At 43.8% G+C, this 21,354-nt stretch overlaps 1 protein-coding gene across 1 annotated transcript in view; it reads left to right on the forward strand.

The window, feature by feature from the left end:
• Positions 1-1,258: 1,258 nt before the first annotated feature.
• The window catches only part of LOC148214025 (zinc finger protein 287-like), a 41,689-nt gene continuing 21,593 nt past the window's right edge, over positions 1,259-21,354 (forward strand). The window contains 4 exon segments of the mRNA XM_088128866.1: positions 1,259-1,675; positions 1,985-2,081; positions 2,345-2,358; positions 3,667-3,787. Coding sequence (XP_087984992.1) covers positions 1,259-1,675; positions 1,985-2,081; positions 2,345-2,358; positions 3,667-3,787 — 649 coding nt within the window.

Consider the following 21,354-nt stretch of genomic DNA (forward strand, 5'->3'; position numbering starts at 1 on the left):
CCTGTGCTTTGTGTGAACGCGGCCCCTGCAGTTGGGGGATGTGTTTGGGCTTAGGGCATGTTGTCTGAACCCGCCTGCATGTTGTGGTGTGACGTGGCTCTTAAAAGCAAACCCTGAAGAAAGGGAAATGGAACATCCCAAGCCAGGCTCATTTCACTGGCATTGCATTTTATCTGAACTGGACTTTGGTGGTTTATTAACCTGTTTGGGGTTTGGCATGTTGTGTGAATCCTGCTTGTAGGGAAATGTAGATACGGGTTTTTAAAAAGCCAGCCCATCCTTCTGAGAAAAAGAAAAGGAAAATGCTCCAAAATGCATTTATTGGGCATTCCAAGTACTTGATGGAAGCCAATCCCCTATTTTGCACCACACACACATACACTACACACACACAAGCAAATAAACACAAGACTGTTGGCCACAAAGGCTGGCAGATTCGTTTACCGGCAGGCAACAGCAGCCAGTCAGGGGAAGTCTCCTGGTAACTCTGTTGAAGCGCTTCGGCAAAGAGGTCCCGTCTCTCCAAGGAGAGGAGCCTTGAGCGAAGCTTTCTGTTAAATGTTCTGCATTTCACGGATGAGGAAGTAGCTATAGGAAAAATTGAATCGCTTGCATTTTGTCACATTGTCGGGCAAGAGTACTTGGTTCCATGTTACATACTACCATCCCATAATGAGCTTAGGATGTTCTATGTTTTCTAAAATCTCCACCTGGGGGGGGTGTTTCACTATACTAATTATCTTTTAGGTGACAACTAGGTCAGCCGGTGGTCTCACAATTGTGGTTTTTGAACATCTCAAAACCTTATCTTCCCCTCCCCAGAGCACCCTCCCTGCCAAGTACCCAGAACAGCCAAACCTTTCACTTGTATCATCCTCTTGCAGCTTAGTAGTATGCAACCCTAAAGAGGTAAGATTCAGGTACACCAATCAGCTGCCCGGCCCTCAGTTCCTATCTGCTCAATGCCACCCCAGTCCTATACCAGCTCAGAAAAATGGTGCCTTCCATGGGGATGAGTGTAGTTCAATGGTGAAATCCATCACATTCTAATTCTTGGAATTTCTTTTCTTTTCCAATTCAGACACACAAACCCAAAGCCTTTTGTAGGTCCTTGCGTACAGACAAAATTCTCTCTTGGGCAAAGAGGGCTGAATGGCCTGCTGTGGTCATTCCTGCAGCTAGAGGAACAGTCCTATGAATGAAAAGGCCACAAGATTCCTCGGACCCCTTTGGAGTTGCGTTAGAGCACAGAGAAAGCATGGAGAAACAACCCTTAGCAAGTGAGGGAACTGGAGAAGGCCCTTCTGCTGTTCAGCCTAGCAGCTGTGGGGAGATCTGGGCAAGAACTGGGCCAAAGATCCTGGAGGAAGAAGCCATCCGTTCAGAAGTTCAGCCCCAGAACTTCAGGAGCGTCCAATACCAGGAGGATGAGGGTCCCCGAGGACTTTGCAGCCATCTCCACTACTTTTGTCATCAATGGTTGAGACCAGAAAAGCACACAAAGGCGCAGATGCTGGACCTGGTTGTTCTGGAGCAGTTCCTGGCCCTTCTGCCCCTGCAGATGGCTAACTGGGTGCGGGAGTGCGGAGCAGAGACCAGCTCCCAGGCATTGGCCCTGGCAGAAGGCTTCCTCCTGAGCAAGGCAGAGGAGCAGAACGAGCAGGTCGAGTTGCAGGTGGGAGACCTGCATTTTGGGAGCCCAGAAGGGTTCTGAACGGAATAAACAATGCATTTGAATTCTTAACTGCTCCCGATGAGAGTTTTCTGGCATTTGTAATATCTGGAGATATATCACTAATATTTGTGGGACATTGTTCCATTATCCATTCTAGAAGATAGATTTGGGACAGCCATTCCTTTCTTACTTTCCAGCCTCGCTAGTGGACCCTGGGGGCTTTGAAGTTATGTTCAGAGAACTAGAATCCACTTCATGTTATGTGATGTCTGTTAATTCTTCTTCTTTTCTCCTGCCTACTATTTCAAGTCCTTCGCTGTGGACATCAGAGATCCTGAGGGAAGGAGGAATCCATCCAGTCCCCCTCAAAAGCTGTCTTTCAGGAGGATCTCTCAGGAAGATCCAAGTGAGGACACCTCAGGAGGTAATTGAAGGCCCTCCCATTCCCCAGAGACATCCCAGCTGTCTCATCTTCTCTATGTCTTCTCTTCTCTAGAATGCCTCTTCCTATTTTGTTAATTCTGCACTTTAAAATTCTCTCTCCCTCACAGGGAAGACTCGAATGAAGTTGTCTGCTCTTTCTGGTGGAGCTGAAACAGTGGCTGAACCTCCAGCTGAAGTAAGAGGAGGGAATTTGTCTATTGAATTTGTATTCTCCGTTTCCTTCAGGCAGTCAAGCTGGTGTATATAGGACTCTCTCCTTCCATTTTTCCCTGTTTTTTGGGCTTGTGTATTTTCTTGTCCTTTGGCAACTTGGGACTGGGAATGGAAGATTGAAGCTGCTGTCAGTCAGCTTAGCCTCCTCTGAAGTTGGGATACCATGGTGTGTAATTTCTCCATTGAGATTCTTATTAGGAAATCTTTTTTTTTTTTTAAAGACCAGTACTTAACTCTCCTTCTGCCAGTTACTCTTCCTACTATTTGTTTACAATAACCGATTTTTTAAAAAGGTTCCTCAAGCTATAGGAATAATATTATTACAGCCATAGCAACCGCAAAACAGAGACCCATTCTTTTTTTAATTCTTTGACTTGGAATGGTGCAAGCCTGCTCAAAAATAACCAAATACTCAGATTGGCACAGTGCCATTTTTAAAAAGCCTTTTTTCCAACCAGTGATAAGAAATACAAGCACATCAGATTAAGACATGAGCCAGGCTATTAACATCCAATGAAAGTGGCCAGATAGAAAAGCTTTTAAGTAGAAATCGTTCTGGCCCTTTTGCCTTGCAAAGTAATTTCTAATCCTCTGTTTTCTGCCTGGATTTGGAGGCCAAAGAATCCAGCTTGGCAAAGGCTGAGAAATGTCCTTCCCAGAAAATTGCCTCCGCTTTCTTATCTCCATTCAGCCAACAGCTCAGACTACTAGCAGCTTTCTTGCAATCTGAGGAAGAGAAGAACCTGGCTTGTCTGCCTCTGGATATTGATGGCCCCCCACCCAAATCCCTGGCTGTGCTCCCCCACCACTTTCATGAAGTTGTTGAGGTGGGCACGATTGGTCCTTCTGGGCACACCATAAGCCCTTTGCTGAAATGCTTGAAAGAATCCCCCCCCCCCTTACCCCATTTCATTCTTCAAACACAGGAAGGATTGGAGACACTGATAGATGGAATTTCTGAAGCCCATCTGCCAGTTGGTTCTCTCAAGATGCTGAGAGTTTTTTGAAGTTGGCTGCATGGATTGATTGATTGATGGATCAATCCAGAAGGAAATTGGGGTTGTTTTCACTGAATGGCACTCAAAGTCCTGCAGAAGCAATCAAGTTGATCAAACCCCCCTGAAATATTTCTTCAGTCAAAAGCTTTCGGCTCTTTCCATTTTCTCACCTAAACCTTGGAATCCCACCAAGCGTTGCCATTTAACTTGGTGCATATCTTTGCTTTGGGAATTTGTGAAGAATAAGACAGATCTTGCAAATCCTCCTGGCCTGTTCTGTTCTGTTCTGTTCTGCTCTGTTCTTTTCTTTTTTCCCTTCTTCAGGAGGGTCTTGTGTCCTTCGAGGAGGTAGCTGTGTATTTCTCCGAGGAGGAGTGGTCTCAACTGCATCCTCGCCAAAAAGCGCTGCATTGGGAAGTCATGCTGGAAAATTATAGGAACGTGGCCTCTCTGGGTAAGGGTTTGCTTCTCTCCCATGAGAGAGTTTGGAAAGACATTTTCTAGTTAGGTGCCATCAGCTCATCTCTTTGGAGGGGTGGAAGGAGAAGATCTGGCCTTCTCCTGCTTGAAGGAAGGAAGGAAGGAAGTCAATGGGCCTCTGCTTAGATGCATCCCCTGCCATTTCTCATCTGGTGGATTTTTCCATTTCTTTTTAAAGGTATCAGTGAGAAACTCACTCCTTGGCTTGAGGAGATGCTCAGCTCCATCACATTGATTTCATCCTTTTGGGCGCAGATGCTTCCCTATCTGTCCTCTGAAGGATTCTCATTTCTTCAGGCTGTTGGGTTAATGACTTCTCTTCCTTTTGATTTCTATCCTGAGCCTTGGGGTTAAGGGCAAAATGGTGCTGTTTTTCCATTGCAAACATGCTGTTTAGGGTTAATAGAAGAGCTCTAGAATTTTTTTTCTGCAACCATGTGATTTTGGCCAGAGAAAAATGAAGAGCAAATGGAAAGCTGTTTGGGTAGGAAGAAAAGTACGAATTTAAAAATTGATTTAGTTCTCACTGGTCTTTCTTGTTATTGACCCCCCCCCCGCTCCAAATAAATGTTAGGTTTTCTCCTAATTCCTCCTTGGATGTTTCCCCTGATTCTTTCTGAACTCAACACTGACTCCAGTAAGGTTTGACTATAGAAGGATAATTATAAGCAAACCAGATGCTGTAGATGCTTTCAAAGCTTATATGGCTCATGAACATGGAAATTATCATTTCTATACCATGCCATTGTAAGCATGGAAAAATGCAAATCCTACAATCTGATCTTTTCCACCAACCTTGCTATCATTTTCATTTCTCTTTTCCTTTGCAGGTGGTCATTGTTGTGAGAATAAAGATCCCAGTGAAAAATTCCAAATGATCAGGCGTGGAGGCGGAAGGGACAAGGAACTAGAGATGCAACTAGAAAGTCATGAGAGAAGCCAGTCAAAGAATTGGAATCAGGAAAGTTCATCTTCCATGGATGCCGAGACGCAAGGCTTTCTTGCCCAACAAGGAAAAATAAAGGAAAAGTATATTGGAAAAAGTGTAAGACTATTAAAAGACAAACTCGTTGTAAATGAACGCTATCCAACCCAAACCAAAGGAGAAGATCGTACTGTATTAAAGCATGCACTTTTTCCCCTAAAATTTGGGGCTGGAATCCTAGCTGCGTGTTATAGCTGATATGTGTGTTACGTGCCAATGTGTAAGCCCCTGTATAAGCCCTGTGACTTCTCACCTCAAGCGGCAGGGCTGGGAGAGGGGAGCCTTCATTTGAGCCAGGGCTGCAACCGGGGCTGCAACCGCACGCTTCCCACCTCCTCCTCCGATTCATGGCGCTTAAACTCTTTAGTAACATCACCTGCGCAGTCTGGCACTTGGAGACTGATTACTACATGCTGTACCACGCGGGTGATGTTACTAAAGACTGCAAAGAGAGGGTGCATACCCCAATAATAAATTAGTGTACCCCCCCAATCCACTCGGCCCCCCGGGGCTTTTGAACCCCTACTGGCCCACCAGAGATCTTACCTGCCTGCCTGCTGCAGACAGGTAAGCAGGAAGGGAGGGAAGAAGTACCAATATGGGAATCAACAGATTACCATTGCCACACACTACACACAGCTAACAAACACTAATGGTACACACACACTACACACAGCTGGCCTACAATGTACAGGTCGTACAACGTACAGAGTAAATTCCCATATCCCGGATAGTACCTTACTTTTCTTTATTTAAACCTAGGTAAAAAGAAAACCGCTCCAGAGTGCGACGCATCCCGACGTTGCCAATGGTTTTTTTAGTCTGTCTCATCGCCCTCAGACGTGCGGAGTGCCCTCAGTTAAACAAAGGCGTTTAGCCTATACAGCTGGTTTCAAGTTAAAGGTTGTGGAATATGCCAAGCAACATGGGAACAGGGCTGCAGCAAGGCACTTTGGAGAGCCACCAACAGAGTGCACCATACGAGACTGGCGAAGAAATGAAGAAAAACTCAAGACGTTATCAAAAACGAAATGCAATTTCCGCGGCAGTATTGCTAGATGGCCAAAATTGGAAGAACAGCTAAAAGAATTTGTACTTAATCAAAGAAAAGCTGGCATGGCTTTATCGACAAAGATGATAATTATCCAAGCTGTGAAAATCAGCCAAGAGTTACAAATGCATGATTTCAGAGGGACAGCATCGTGGTTCCAAAGATTTATGAAGAGGCATGAGCTTCGGATGCGAGCGAGAACCGGGGTTGCCCAGCGTATGCCGGACGATTAAAATTTTTGTAAAAACTTACAACATCTCAGTTTTTTTGTTCAAAGAGGTGCTTTTTCTTTCATATTTTGTATTTACCTTATAAGTGGTATAAATACTAATAACAAAAAGTTCAGAGCTCCCTTTATTTTGCTTCCAAGTCATTTATTTTAAATTTAAGGTTTTTTACTCAAGCTTCCTTCTTAAAATTAAGGTGTGTGTTATATGCTTATAAATACGGTATAAGCAGAGACAATGGAAAAAAACACAACTGGATTTTCATTCTTTCCTGTGAAAATGGGTCCCTTACATTTCATAAAAGGATCCACACGGGGGAGAAGCCATATAAATTTTGGAATCCGGAAAGATGTTCAGAACAAGCCCGCAAGTTACTTCACATGAAAGGATCCAGAGAGAGGAGAAACCACATGAATGCATGGAGTGTGGAAAGAACTTTACTACTAGCAGTGATCTTACTTCCCATAATAGGATCCACACAGGGGAGAAGCCATATAAATGCATGGAGTGTGGAAAGAGCTTTCGTACTAGGAGTGAACTTACTTCCCATAACAGGATCCACACGGGGGAGAAGCCATATAAATTTTGGAATCTGGAAAGATGTTCAGAACAAGCCCGCAAGTTACTTCACATTAAAGGATCCACATAGGGGAGAAACCACATGAATCCACAGAGTGTGGAAAGAACTTCAGCCAACTCAGTAATCTTATTTCCCACAAAAGGATCCACACGAGAGAAGCCATATAAGTGCATGGAGTGTGCAAAGGGCTTCTGTGGAAATGGATCCCTTATGAGACATAAAAGGATCTATACGGGGAGAAACCAATAAAATGCATGGAGTGTGCAAATAGCTTTATTAGTAGCAGTCATTTTATTTCTCATAAAAGGATCCACACAGGGGAGAAGCCATATAAATGCACGAAGTGTGGAAAGAGCTTCAGGAGGAGGAATGACCTAATTTCCCATACACAGATCTGTTTCAGTGAGAATCCATGTAAATTCTAGATTTAGTTGTTTAAATCTATACATTTTCTATTTATGTACACTGAACTGGGAAAAGAAGGTTTCTTTGAGTCTGACCCTCACAATTGGCAGCCCAAGAGAAATTAATTTACTACTGAAAATAAAAAGGCCGTTTCAATTATGAACTGGATTTTCGAATGTACGCTTATTATAGGTGGCCAATACTATGCACACCAATAAGAGAAATTTATTTTTTTATCAAGTTTATGTTTATCCCAGTGTTAGAATGAAAGCTTACAAGGTTCGTCTCCCAGTTGGGAATAAACCCGCAGGCGGTTCCTTGAAGGAGAGATAACAGCTGATTTTCCAGGGCCAGATACACAAGAGGATCAGCTGTGGGGCAGCCACGCTCCGGTTTCCCCAGGAGTTCCTTTATAGGGCAGACCCTCTTGTTCCTGGAAAGGTGCGAAGGAATGCCGGCCCTCGAGGAATTCTTGGAGGAGGTGATTCCCGGATTCCAAGAGAGGTGAAATTAGTAGGATCTTTAGAAGGGAGCGTTTTGAGGCCAGGCGCCCTCCTGCACTGGGGTTTCCTGTGGTTCCCTTACCTGGCATAGTCTAACTGGCATCTAGATCCCTTCTGAGAAGAAATCTTCATATGATCTGATTAAGGCTTCAAGGAATGTTGGCCCTTCCTGCCAGGTCTTTACTTATATAATTTTGGGCTGGAGTGAAGGACTCTTGATTCTTTCTGTTACTTCTTAATCTTTTTAAGTGAACTTGTTCTTACTATAATTTGATTGCTGTTCAGATAAAGAATGGTAGGGTGAGACAAATGGGAAGCTTTGACTTCCTACTCACCTGGGTGTGTGTATGAAGAATTGGATTTCCTTCTCACAATCCCTCCTTTTTCTTTTTGTGCAAAAACAGAATATTTTATGCACAATCAGTTAGGGAATCTTGTAGCTATACATCATCTTGTGACTCAGATTCGTATTTTTGGCCATTCTGCATCAAGATTAGGGATCCCTGCCTTGGGGGAAGGTGTTGATCTTGCTTTGAGAACACAAGAGCATTCCCTACAATGTCCAAAACAGGAGGGCAAACCCTGAGCAAAACAGCAAACAAATATTCCTATTACCACCAAGCCCATCATCCCCAGAAATGTTGTCTTCAGCCAGGCAAAGTATGGTAACCAGGAGGTAAGCCGTGAGAAATCAGAGAAGCCCTGACTGTAGCCAATGTTGTCAACCAAAGTTTTGAAATCCTCTATGCTTCCCTCTCTCAATTTGGAATTATCAACCAAATTAAAAGAGCAAATGTCTCCAGGAGGGAGAAGGAAAATGGCTCAGGCGGGTGAATACAGGGCAGTCCACCCCTGGGGAGTCCTTGGGGCTCTCTGAGCTTGGTTGTTTTCTTGCAAACGTTTCTTGCTAGCACTGAAGAGGTTACCTAGCCAGGTATTGAAACATTTGCAAGAAAACAATCAAGCTCAGAGGACCCCAAGTTCTCCACAGTTCAACCCTGAACCGCACATATTCGCTTCTATAGGTCAGTCCACCCCTGCAAGCTCTCTGTTGCAATCAGCGCGCCCAGCCCTCCGCAGGATGCCCTGAGTTTCACTTGAGGGGCTTTACCTGCCTGTTGTATCTACAGTAGACACATGGCCTATCAACAATAAAAGCCTATTTAGAGTTGTGGTTGATTATTAGAGAGTGCTGAGTTCGTATCCGCTCTCTCACAAAGTCAAAATAGTCACCAATCTTAGGATCATTCAGTAGCTCTGTGTCGATAGGGAATGTCCTTTGCCAGTCATGAGGCACAGACGTGGAGACCAAACAATTGTACTGCTGTTCAGCGATGGCAGTCTGGCATTTGAAATGTCAGTGAATGCAGCAGTCAGGGTAAGAGGCAGGCGTTTTCAGCCAGCACAGCCACCTTTGCTTGAAACAGATCCACGCCCCAACTCAAGAGCTTGGAAGACTACTCCTGAGCTGACCGCAATCCTCCTCGTGAGTTCCTATTGAGGTCCACTGAAGAAAAGGACCATCCTTCGCCACTCTTGTAGGGGAATCTTCTTCTATTTGGAGATGTGAAGCATTTTTTTCCTGCAGGGCAGAATACTTTGCCGGCTTTCAAACGCCCGGTGCCTCCCTTCACCCACACTTTTGCTTCTGTCACCTCAAACTGTCTTTCCCCCTTTCCTTTCCTCTAGGCAGGGGGTTCTCTTTGTCACAGGAGGGGAGGGGATTTTGTGCAGGATCAGTTGCGCCGCTCTCTCTCCTACTGTGCGGCTCCCTTCAGGTCTCTCTGGGGCTAGCTGGAGAAGCATTCCTTGGTGCCCAGGGTCTATCGCATATCCCCCCCCCCCCACATCTATGCCCAGTAGTGCCAAGTCTGTTGCTTTTTATTGACATTGATGTCGCTGGGCACTCTCCATGTGCTTCTGCACCTTCCTCATTGCAACCACCAGCAGGAAGCATCAGGGTCTGAGGTCCACACATGGAGCGTGAGGACCTTCTCTCCTGGGGGAGGTTTTGATATTGGGCAAGACTAGGTGGGGGTCAACAAAGCATTGATGGAGCTTCAGGATGGCTTGGCCCAAAAGTGGTCTCCTCCCCTTCAACCATTTGTGGCCAGAGAGGAAGTGGACTGGCTGCTTTGGGAGGCCTTCCCTGTGAAAACCCAGTGCCAATATCTCAAGAGATCTCCAAAAGACTGGGTTTGCCTCACAGTGCAGGGAGTGGCCGAGTCCCAGATCCAGTGGATCATCTTCCTGGGATCCTTGATCATGCAGTGTAAGATGAAGTTGCTAGGCTGACTCTTACTGCCACAGGGAAGACAACTCTTGAGAGGTTAACATAATTGTAGAAATGTATCCTCTAGAATGCAAGCAGCCCTTACCAGTCCATGGAGGCTCTACCAAATATTGTCCTAAACATTGTTTCCCTTTTGTTCATAATATCCATATTGAGGGAGAAACATGAAACCTAGTAAACCTCTCCTCATCACCCCTTTAGTTTAAAGGGAAAACACAGGAAGACCCCCTTGAGGGCCAAGGCTGGATTCTTGGTGCAAAGCAGGGAAGGAGATTGCTGATCAAAGTGGAAATGCAAAGCAGTCCTGGGGGCAGCCCAGCAATTCAGAAATAGGGCAAAAATGTAGCTCCCTCCCCCTTCTCTGAGCTTTGCTTCTCTGAGGTTGGGGAGGTCTTCTTGAGAGAAGTGACCACTTTTTCCTAACAGTGGCAGCTGGAAGAAAATAAATTTGCAAAATAAAACATTTGAAAGGCGGATCTTTATCCCAAAAAAGAAACATTAAATTGCCCATTAGAGGGGGAAGCAAGCCTCACCCACCCACCCTCCCACAGCTTCTCCTGTGATAAACTGCAAAGAAAAGATTGCTTCGGGGCTTCTGTCTTCAGGGAAATAATGCTCCAAAGCCCTAAGAAGGGCAGGAGACTTTTCATAACATTCTCCTGAAAAACATTGGGCTGGGGTTTCCCCCTGATGTTTCTCAAATAAAACATATGCCACGGAGCTGGAGTTATTTTGTAATAGCATGTATAAACTACAAAATACTGGAACGTGTTGCAAAGATGTTTGCCATTAGAATAGTATTTGAGCCTTCAGACTTTTACTCCTACCCTCACTTCTGGCCAGATGTTCTCCTGCACCAGGAAGAAAAAAAAGGGAAACAGAGGAACATGCACTCCTTCACTTCTTCCTGGGCCAATTCGTGGTAGCGTTTCCGGTGGGCCGTTCAAAGAGCTTATAGCTGCTTTTTGCAACTCTGCATTTAGATCAACTGCCTCCCCACCTTGAGATCGGCCCCTCAGACAGAGTTGCCAGTAAACAGATGTCCACCTTCATCTTCCCCATTCCCAACACACCAACCCGTCACAAACCCTCTTACAACATACAATATGTTTTCTTTGCTTCCATCCGTGGTGCATCTTCTGATGCCCTTCAAAAGACCACCTCGCCCCTTCACGCTCCATCTTCTGCAGCCTCGCCAGCCCTCCCGCCTTCACTGAGACCCACTCCCAGCAGTTCACAGCAGTCCACACAGACTTCTGTCTTCCTCTACTGAAGGTTGCCACTTCCTGACCACTGGAGCTCGCTTGGGCCTTTACACAGAGAGGAGATTTCCTCTCCTCTGACCCAGAGCTCTGTTAAAAGGCCCCAGAATCCCAGATCTGTTGGAGGGGGGAACACGGTTAGCTTTCCTACCCCCACACAACCCCAATGGCTCAGGTATGTATGGCTTTGCTTCATCCGGTAACGTTGTGAATTGGCTTTACAAACTGTACACCAGCACACATGCCTCAAGAAGAGAAGTGAAAAGGAGAAAAGGTCAGTTCCAAAAGAGAAATACTGTACACAGAAATTTAGAAAGATTAAACATATGGCATGTCAGGAATGCACACCACCAAGTACAGAATTCCAGTCATCATTCAGATTTTATTGCCCATTGCTTTACTTGGTGGTGTGTTCTCCTCCCCCCTCCCCCCCCCCCTTGGTTCAATAGGAGTTTGTGGAGCAACCAGGGACAGAGAGGAAGACATAAATCAGAAGGGCAGAATTAAGGAAAAGAGCAGCCTTATGTTTTCAGCTAGAGTATTAGCTATGCCAGAAGATTTTATATATTACCTACACATATATTTCATATTTAGTATTTACACATACACACACACACACACATATATATACACTTATATTAAGTATTGACGCATTTAGGCTTTCATTAAGGATTTCTGAATCCTGTTTCCTTGTTCAATTTTTGAAGCTTGGAGGCCTTTTTCACTAACTTTGAGACATCCGAATCTGTCCCCATAGAGACAAAGTAAGGTCTCCATTCCAAGGACAGTTTTCCTCGGGAAAAGGTGCTTAGTGAAGGGTCGAGGAGCCGGGGAAGGAAGGAAGGAAGGAAGGAAGGAAGGAAGGAAGGAAGGAAGGAAGGAAGGAAGGAAGGAAGGAAGGAAGGAAGGAAGGAAGGAAGGAAGGAAGGAAGGTCCTAGTACGGAATGGTGCTGAGGTGGGACACGGGGGGCTGAGGAAGGGGTGGGATTCTGAAGCAGGGGCCGAACAAAAAGCCTCCATTGTGCCAAGGGGGGGGGGGTCAGGCACGGCCGCCCACCTATCAGCCTGCCGTCACCGCTCTGGCTTCTGGGTGAAGAATAAAGAGCTGAATTTCGTTCAACTGCCTGTTGTCTCTTTGATCCCACTCAGAAATGAACTGGGAAGAAATAATTCTGACAGCTATACGGGCTGAGACTTAGGAAAATCCAGGGTTAGGGGTGGAAGGTCCCAAAGTCTAAGGACATCCCTTGAAAAGAAATCCCATTTCCCTACTCACAGAGAGCTGAGGGAAAGGATAACACACACACACACACACACACACAACGTTGGGAGTAGAAATGAGCAGGAGACACACACAAGAACTTACCCAATTAGTGGAGGCATTAAAAGTTACTCTCAGGATTAGAAAGTCCTGCCCAGCAGAACCAACAGGGCAGATGGGAAGGTTTTAGTTTCGATCGCAAAGATTTTAATATGGCGCAGTCGAAGGTCCCCATTGCAGGCCAAATTGGTCTACCAGCTGTGTCGGTCACCCGAGCCCATCCCAGACACAAACCTGGGGCACAACTCTTCCTCGTCCCCACCTGTACGGGTAATAATGGGCTGCTCATTCGTCATCTTCCCTAACCGATGACACGCGTGTCCCCCAAGGTGTTAGGCGTATCCTTTACACCCGGAGGCTTCCCAGTGAACTCCTGGCCCTCCTCCTCACTCCCTGGTTCTGGACTGAGAGAGGGACAAGACAAGCATGCCGCTATTTGCCAGATAGACTCAAGTGCACGACCTTGCGCTACCTGTTGAGGCACATGAGTCTTGTCACACACCCCCTTGCTTTCTAGGACCTCCCAGTCTTTGCCAGGAAGGACTGGCGGAAGTCTGGGGGTGGCTGGAACTGAATTTTTAGACCCACAGCCCTGCTCACCAGTCTGGAGTGAAACATAAAGAGATAATCTCACACTCACACATCCGCTGGGCACAAGAGGCAAAAAAGGGGACTTACCAGCTATGAAGTCTCAGGTTCAAGCAACTGTTGGTCTCAAAACCAAAACTCCTTTTACTACCAATGTCAAAGCGGGCAGAGTCTGGGGCAGCACCCTCCGGACAGATGATCCAGTGCCACCCGGGTGAAGTTCTCCAGGCTCGGTCCGTTGAACCTGCCTCGCCAAATTGTTAGAAAGCAAGCTGATGAGGTTCGCCTCTGAGCCAGGAATTAACACGCAGGGGGTTGCTTGAAGGAGAGGGAAGACTTCCACCATCAGGACCTCAGGAAGGAGAAGACCCCCTGCAAAGTTGACCCCTCAGACACGTTGCAGACGAAGGCCACGGTCAGGGGTACTGAAGGCGACTGAGAGACCTAGGAAGACTGCACTCCCCCAATCCTAGTCTCTCCATAAATCAGCCAGAAGTGCAACCAATGCAATTCCCATCCTGTATCCCGGCCGGAAACTGATTGCCAAAAAGCCAAATAATCGCCTTCCTCTAAGGCTGTCTGCAGTTGCAGAGCATCAGCCCTTTCAGGCAAGCCAGGTCAGGAATTGGACACCACAGAGCCTGTTGGAGCTCTGCAATGTTCTTGTGGGGCACAAGGACAGCAGCTTGAAAGCCAATCAGAGTGTCCCACTTGACCACTTTTATGGGATACAGAATCAAGACAGGATTATTTTTACTCTCTTAAGCAAGAAAAATGCTGAATTCCATTTCCTGTCTCCTCCTTTGCTCCATCTGCTCCCTCTAAATGAGGATGCAACTTTCTTGAGAACCTCTCTTAAAAATGGAAGCTTGGAGATGTTCTAAAGTTGTCCAAAGCAGCTGGATGGAGAAGGCTTCCTGATTCAAATTAACTTTGATTCCTAAGGCTAAGGACGACTTAGGTAGATTTGGAACTAACTTGGAACAGGATACATCTGGAATTAAACAAATGGAGGTTGCTACATATGGGGAAGAGATGGCTGTCATTCCTTCCTAAAGACTGTGGTGAATCATCTGCATAACGATGGCTTTGAAGTGTCTTACATGGAATATAAATGGGGTAAATGCTCCACAGAAAAGAAAAAAAGTTTTTCATTCTCTGAATAAATTGAAATATGATGTGATTTGCTTACAAGAAACACATGTAAAGAAGAAAGATATAAAATCTTTGATAAATAAGAATTTGGGACAAGAATTTGTTTCAGCTAATTTGAAGAAAATAAATGGACTCGTATTATATGTAAAAAAACACTTGAAACCATGTTTGTTGTTAAGAGATTATCATGGTAGATATGTAGCAGTTGAAGTATATGCACTTAAAATTATCGTGGGAATATATGCTCTGAATGATGACAAGAGCAAAATTTTTATGCAGCTTTTGAATGAATTGTCAGCTTTCTGATACCAAAGTTGATGTTTGATAGGAAATTGGAATGGAGCTGATCCACTGCTGATTGACAGAATATCTGAAAAGCAAATTTAAATCAATCAAGGAAAATTACCAGAGTCCTTTTTTGATCTAATGGATAATTTGGCATTGGTGGATTCAACTCCTGATAAGTTATCAGAAATGTATACTGGTATAACAAATGTTTGTTGGAAATGTTCGCAGGGTGAAGGAATCTTTTATCATCTTTGGTGGACTTGTGAAAAGGCTAAAAAATTTTGGGACCAGATATGGATTGCTGTTCAGAAGATTCTTAAAGTGAGCATTCAAAACAAAACAAAACACCCCAGAACTGTTCCTATTGGGTTTGATGGAGAAAAGACTGGAGAAACAACCTGGAACCTTGCTTTTATACATGATCACAGCTGCAAGACTGTTATATGCGCAAAGATGGAAGGATCTACAAATCCCTACAGTGGAAGAATGGATTATTAAATTAATGGACTTGGCTCAAATGGCGAAGATAACAGTGTTAATAAGAGATAATACTGTTTCTAAATTTGTCTCCTCATGGCAGCCCTTATTAGATTACATGCTTGTGTGGGGAAAAAATGAAGCTTTGATTGTGGGATTTAATGATTAGATGGTTTGTGCTGATAAAAATAATGTGAATTTGGATTAATTAGTAGTAAGAGATTAATCCTTTTTTAAAATTGTATTTACATCTGTATTAGACAGTCGGAAGTCACTTTCTGTCTCATTTTTCTATCTGTTTTCACTATTTTAGTCTTTGTGTTTTTTTAGGTTCTATCTTCTTTCTTTGCTATACTTTCTGATTTGTATTTTAAATGTACTATTTCTATATCTCAATAAAAGTTTAATTAAAAAAAAGAGAGAGAAGCTACCAGTCAGGGTAACCATTGACTGAGCAGAAAAAGTGCATCTCTGGGACCAAATCTGGAACTGAATTCTTTTAAAACTGGCTTCAACCACACCCTGTCTATACATGGCAGGCAGGTAGCTGAGGACACCAGAGAAACAGATGCTCCTTCAGAAGAATCAGACCTGAAGAGACCATTCAGCCGATGAGTCCAATCACCTGCTCCCTTCAGGAACGTAAATAAAAGCCTCCTCAATCCATGGCAGCCCAGCCTCTTCTTATACAGAAGAACAGAACAGACACACACACACACACACACACGGCCGCCCATTTGACAAGAAGCTACAGACACATAAAGAAAAAATTAGAAGAAAGAAAAAGATTTGAAAAGATAAAGGAAAAGTGAGAAACAGTAAAAGCCAAGAAAAGAGGGGGGGAAAGGAGAAAGAAAAAGAAAAATATCTAAAGAAGCAACTTCTGATCTTCTTTGCAGCAGTTACAGACTTAGTAATCACCGTTTCTTCCCTCCCAAATTACATAACATGGTTCCCTTCTTCCCATTAACAACCCTTTTTAATGAGTAAATCCAAAGATTATCTTTTTATATAATTTTTTTAAAGTTTACAAATAAAAAGATGAAAAACCTATACAAACTAAGAGGAGTAGGAAAAGTAAAAAATAAATAATAAAAGGTACAGAGAAAAAGAAAAAAATAAGAAAAAAGGGGAAAGAAAGAAAAAAAGTCATATAAAGAAGTGACTCCCCCCTCACTCCAGGGAAGTATAAACAACTTCAGTAACTTAACGCCTTCACTACTATTTCAATAAAAATAATCTCTTCTTACCATCTCTCATCCCTTTTCAATAAATAAATTGTAAACTCATCATTCAGCCCTAATCAGCAAAAGTCCATTAAGAGCTACTAGAAAAAATGAGATATACATTTTAACCTTAATCAAATAAATCCATTGTACATTCCAACTTATCGTGTTCTCTAGAAAAATAGTGCAAAATACATCTCTCTTATCTGTTGTCTATAAATCTGATCTGTTGTCTATAAACAAGCCTTTAAAGCTTTGTCATTCAGTCCTAACAAAACAAGAGCTACCAGAAGCCACAACACATATATTTTAATCCTGATCAAATAAATCCACTTTATATTCCTTTTGTTTACTTTTAAAAAGCTTGATCTTTAATCCGTTCAAACAATGTCCCACAAGCTGATTTCTTATCATTTTCCCTTTGTCTCCTCTCAGAAAATCCTTTACTGGTTTAACACATCTCTTGTAAATCCAAGATAAGAAAGCTATCCAAGTCACTCTTCTGATGTATTATTTTTTTTGTCCCCTTTAACTGTTAAGACATCAGCCGGTTTCATTTGTAAATCCAATGTGGCATCTTTTCCCATATCACTCTTGTAGTCTGACATTTTAAAGTCCATTTTCAGATCCACCTTCAGATCAGCCTCAGTCTCTATTTTGTCCAGTAAAATCTGTTCCTCCTCCGTAGCCTCTGTCAAATCCATTTTTATGGTGGCAGACAATCTTAAGAGTAATTTCTGAGTACATTGTTCCCAAATATCCTTCATTTCTTCCAAAGTCAAATAATATTGCTCCATTGTATTAATAGGTCTTTTCTCCTTTAATTGTAATCTTTAGTTCTCTCTGGTTCCCTCTAGTCAATATTCAAAGTCCCCTCTGATCATATGTTTATTTCTCAATCAACAAAACTTTCCTAGGGGATGATTTCTTAGAGTTAATTTCAAAATCTTCATATATATACATACAGTGGTACCTCGGGATACGAATGCCTCTACTAACAAACTTTTTGGGTTATGACCAGTGCCGGCTGAAAAAAATTACCTTGGGTTGCAAACCGGATACACGGCCATTTTTCCACCCGTTACATGGTCCGCGGCCATTTTCCCGCCCGTGCCACGTGGTCCGCGGCCATTTTTCACCCTGCCACGTGGTCTGCGGCCATTTTTCGGCCCCTGCCACGTGGTCCGCGGCCATTTTTCTGCCCGTGCCATGTGGTCCGCGGACGCCAGAATGGATTAACGGTAATTACATTGAACCTTATGGGAAAATTTGCTTCGGGCTGCGATCAAATCGGGTTGCGACCAGAGTCGCGGAACGAATTAAGATCGTAACCCGAGGTACCACTGTATATAAAATAAAAGCTTGAACAACCCACGGGAAATATTTTTTTCAGTCCATCTGGCCCCTTAACTTTCCAAAATCAATGTTCTAGTCCCCCTTTTGCAGTTTTTCAAAGTACATTTTTTTTCTTTTTAATCCTTAAACTTACATAAAACTTCTTTCATCAAGGATAGAAGGAAACTCTCCCGGCCTATTGAAACTTGCCCCTCGGAAGGTTCTTAACATCCAGAAAGTCAATAACAAGCAATTTCCTAAGGTGATTAAGAGAGGAAGTGGGTGAACCCAGTGTCTGTTTGAAGGTGCCAAACTATGGGTGAGGGAAGATGATCTTCCCCCTAGCTCCCAGAACTCTAAAACCAACCAGAGACCACTATCCTATAATCTATACACAGGGAAACTCTTTATGGAGTAAATTGCGGGTGGTCCTAGTCCTCTCCTTGATCCGGAGAGGATTTCTGAGGAGCTGATCCATTCACCAGCTCCTCTTTCTGCTGCAGCTGTTGGCTCTACTCTCCAAGGAGCTGTGTTCACTCCGCCATTGCTTCCCCGGAAGTGGTCAGTAAATCCCGAGATTATCAATTCGGTTTTGTCCATTTTCAGCAAAAAGTCCATAAAGGGTGTCCAGTCTTTTATAAAGGTAATTATTACTCTTTCCCTAATCAGAGAAGTCAACTTGGCCATTTCAGCAAGTTCTGACATCTTCCCAATCCACTCCTCCATTGTGGGTATTTCTACAGTATATTTTTCCATCTCTGTGTGTAGAGTAGACTTGCTGCAGCCACCATATATAACACCAATTGTCCATGAGTCTAGTTGGTTGTCCATAAGTCCTAGTAAAAAATCTCTGGTTTCAACTGAAAATTAAGCTTTAAAATTCTCTGCATCATTGTATATATTCATATCATATATAGATAGATATAGATACACACAGACACAAAGACACACACATACACACACACACATACATACATATATGTGTGTATGTGTATACACATACACACATATAATGATGTATATATACACTGTATATTTGCTTTTTTGCAAGTCCACATGTGTGGTAAAATGTCCTTTCATGCTCTTCAGATTTCCAGCCATAGTTAGAAGTACCTTTATACATCTTAGATGGTCTCTCTGGTGACAAATTCCGAAGGTACATCAGTTTATAGAAATCCTCTTTTAAATTATAAGACAGTGTGACAATCTAATGAAGTTCATGCAATCTATCTGAATGTACAGATGCATCAAAATGGAACACCATTCTAGGTTGGAGTAAAATAACAACGTGTCAAAGGTCAGGAAACCATCAAAGCGTGACTGATGGATGATAGCACCAAGAGTCAGGAGATGAACTTCCTTGATGAAGAACTGCCCAAGAATAGCCAGACCCTTCTTCAAAGGGTCTTCTAAGTCCTAATAATATTCCATACCAGCCTCTCCCCGGAGATACAGAGTGCCCCAACTTTCTTCACCTTCTGGAAGGCTGTTAAAATATGCCTTTTCCCCCAGATGTCAGGGCTCAATTCAAGGTGTTGGTTGTCACTCCATGGCATGGGACTGGGTTACCTGAGGGACCATTCCACAGCCATTACATCGACCTGTTGCACCCAGTCAGGCAGAAAGGGTATGTGTCATGCCCAGCCCAAGAACAATGGTGAAACAATCCAGTTGAGTCAAGTTCCTTTATTTGCTTACACCTTCTAGACAGAATCTTGCCAGACTACAACTATACTACAGCAGCTAGTGGATCTACCCTGGGAAAGTCTAGGGAGTGGCTATCCTGAACCTCTTTCACTTCCCACACTGCCCCTGCAGACTGTATTGTCTCTTGTCTCCTTTCCCCTCCTGGAATGCAACCCCTCCTCCCTGATAGCCTTCATCTCTCACATCACCCTCCTCTTCATAGACACATTCCATCGTGGTATGCTATGGACCCCACTGATGAAAGAATGTTGATTGGTGGGGCCCAGAAAATGAACCTTCTCTGCCATTGCCCCCACCCTATTGAATACCCTCCCACAGAGGTGAGGCAGGTCCCTAATCTATCGATCTTCCAGAAAGGGGTGAAGACCTGGCTCTGCCAACTCGTGTGGGGCAAGAAGGAGGTTGGCTAGCACCTTGAAGATGCTCCTGTATGTTAATAGCTTTATCTACCAGCAGTACCTTGGAAGGTATTATTATTTATGTATGAATATTTATTTTTTTAATTTTTATTGTATTTTAAATAATATTTATTCTTGATTTTACTGTAAACCGCACAGAGTCATTCCCTAGTGAGATGGGCAGTGACCAAATCTGAAAAATACATACATACATACATACATACATACATACATAGAGAAGTCTCCTTATCCCCCTTTTTCAGGCAGGAGGCTCTGATCCATCTTTCCTTTTTTTTGTAATGGCTAGACCTGATGAAAGGTGGTTCTCCTCTGACTATGTGAATAGAAACTCTCAAAATATTTGGGAGCCTTACATGCCCTGAACATGGATTTATTTATTCAGATAGAATCTGTGTTTGAAACTGCTAAATTTGTCCCCTCATAAAACATCTGAGATGAGGGAACCACATCTGGTCCATCTGGAAAACATGTTTTCTCTGGCTCCATCTCTCCCCCCCCCCCCCCAAACACACCCCAGTGAATTCAGGATGTGGCAGAGCTGATTTTCTCCTCTTTGCAATTTACAACTGAGGATGGTCTTGTTTGTCTTCTGAACAAATCTCCAGGGATTTCCCTCAAGATCGCCTTTGAAAGAAGCAGCAGAGCAGAGAGGTACACAAGATGACATCTTGCCCTAAGCCTGAAAGGACAGCAGCATAGAAGTCTCCTGGACCACTAAGAGTTGGAGCTGAAGACTAGGGCATTTAAGGAGGATTATTTCTCTAAATTCCTTTCAGACGTTCTCTAAGACCCATTCAGACATAAAGCTTTTCCTGGGCTCCCTTTGCATCAGGAGAGTCACCCAAGCTTCAGATTCAGGCTGCTTCTAATCCTTCTCCTGACTGCTTGTGAGGAGCAAGTGGCTGTGCCAGCGATGTGAGGAATGGTTCTCCTCTTCTTTCTGCTTCTCCTTCCCCAGATATCCTGTGAGATGCTGAAGACAAAATGCCCCTTGACTTCACAACAAGGTCGGTTAGACTGGGTAAATCACTTCAGACCTGGCGATTATGTCTTTGGGGGAGTCATCACTGCAAGGAAAGGTCTAAATCCACTTTACACTTTCAACAAGGTTCCCTCCAGCCAATCTTTCCGCTGGTGAGTCACTGTTTGGATGGAGGTGCTACTAGTTCATTTGTTGCTAATTGTCGCTAACTTATTTTAGTCCCTTCCAAAGATCTCGTCCCTCCTAAATTTCTGTTGGAGGTGAGGAAAGGTTTGGAGATGCTTCAACACTGAGGCAAAGCCAAATGCCTGACCTGTTCTTTCAGCTGGGGAAACCCCTTTTGACCTAAAGGGCAGACGAAGGTTGCCTGACCTTCAGATGCAAAGCAAGAATTATGTCTGCTGTGGAAAACATCTGACAAGGGGCTCCATGTCCCAAATACATCTTCCTTGCCTTTTCAGCCCCTAAAGCTCTATGTTTTCTTCAAGTAGCTCCATAAGGAGTTTGTGTATTTCAAAGTTTGACCTTCTCCAAAGCTTCCTAACTTTGAGACGAAGGCAGATGTTTCCTTTAGTTTCTTCACAAGAAAGCACAGCAACTGGGGCTTGCAGGAAAAATGAAGTGGAGGGAAATTGGCAAGTGGTTACAGTGAGAAGGGAGGTTGAGGCCGAGGCTCTCACTTTCCCAGGAAAATTGGGAAGCTGAGAGAGTTTCTCTCCTGATATTAAAAACTGGGCTT

This window comes from Python bivittatus, unplaced genomic scaffold, assembly GCF_059951505.1.
Source record: "Python bivittatus isolate LINGU-HERP-01145 unplaced genomic scaffold, Pbiv_v1 ctg000820_np1212, whole genome shotgun sequence".
NCBI classification, from domain to species: Eukaryota; Metazoa; Chordata; class Lepidosauria; order Squamata; family Pythonidae; genus Python; species Python bivittatus.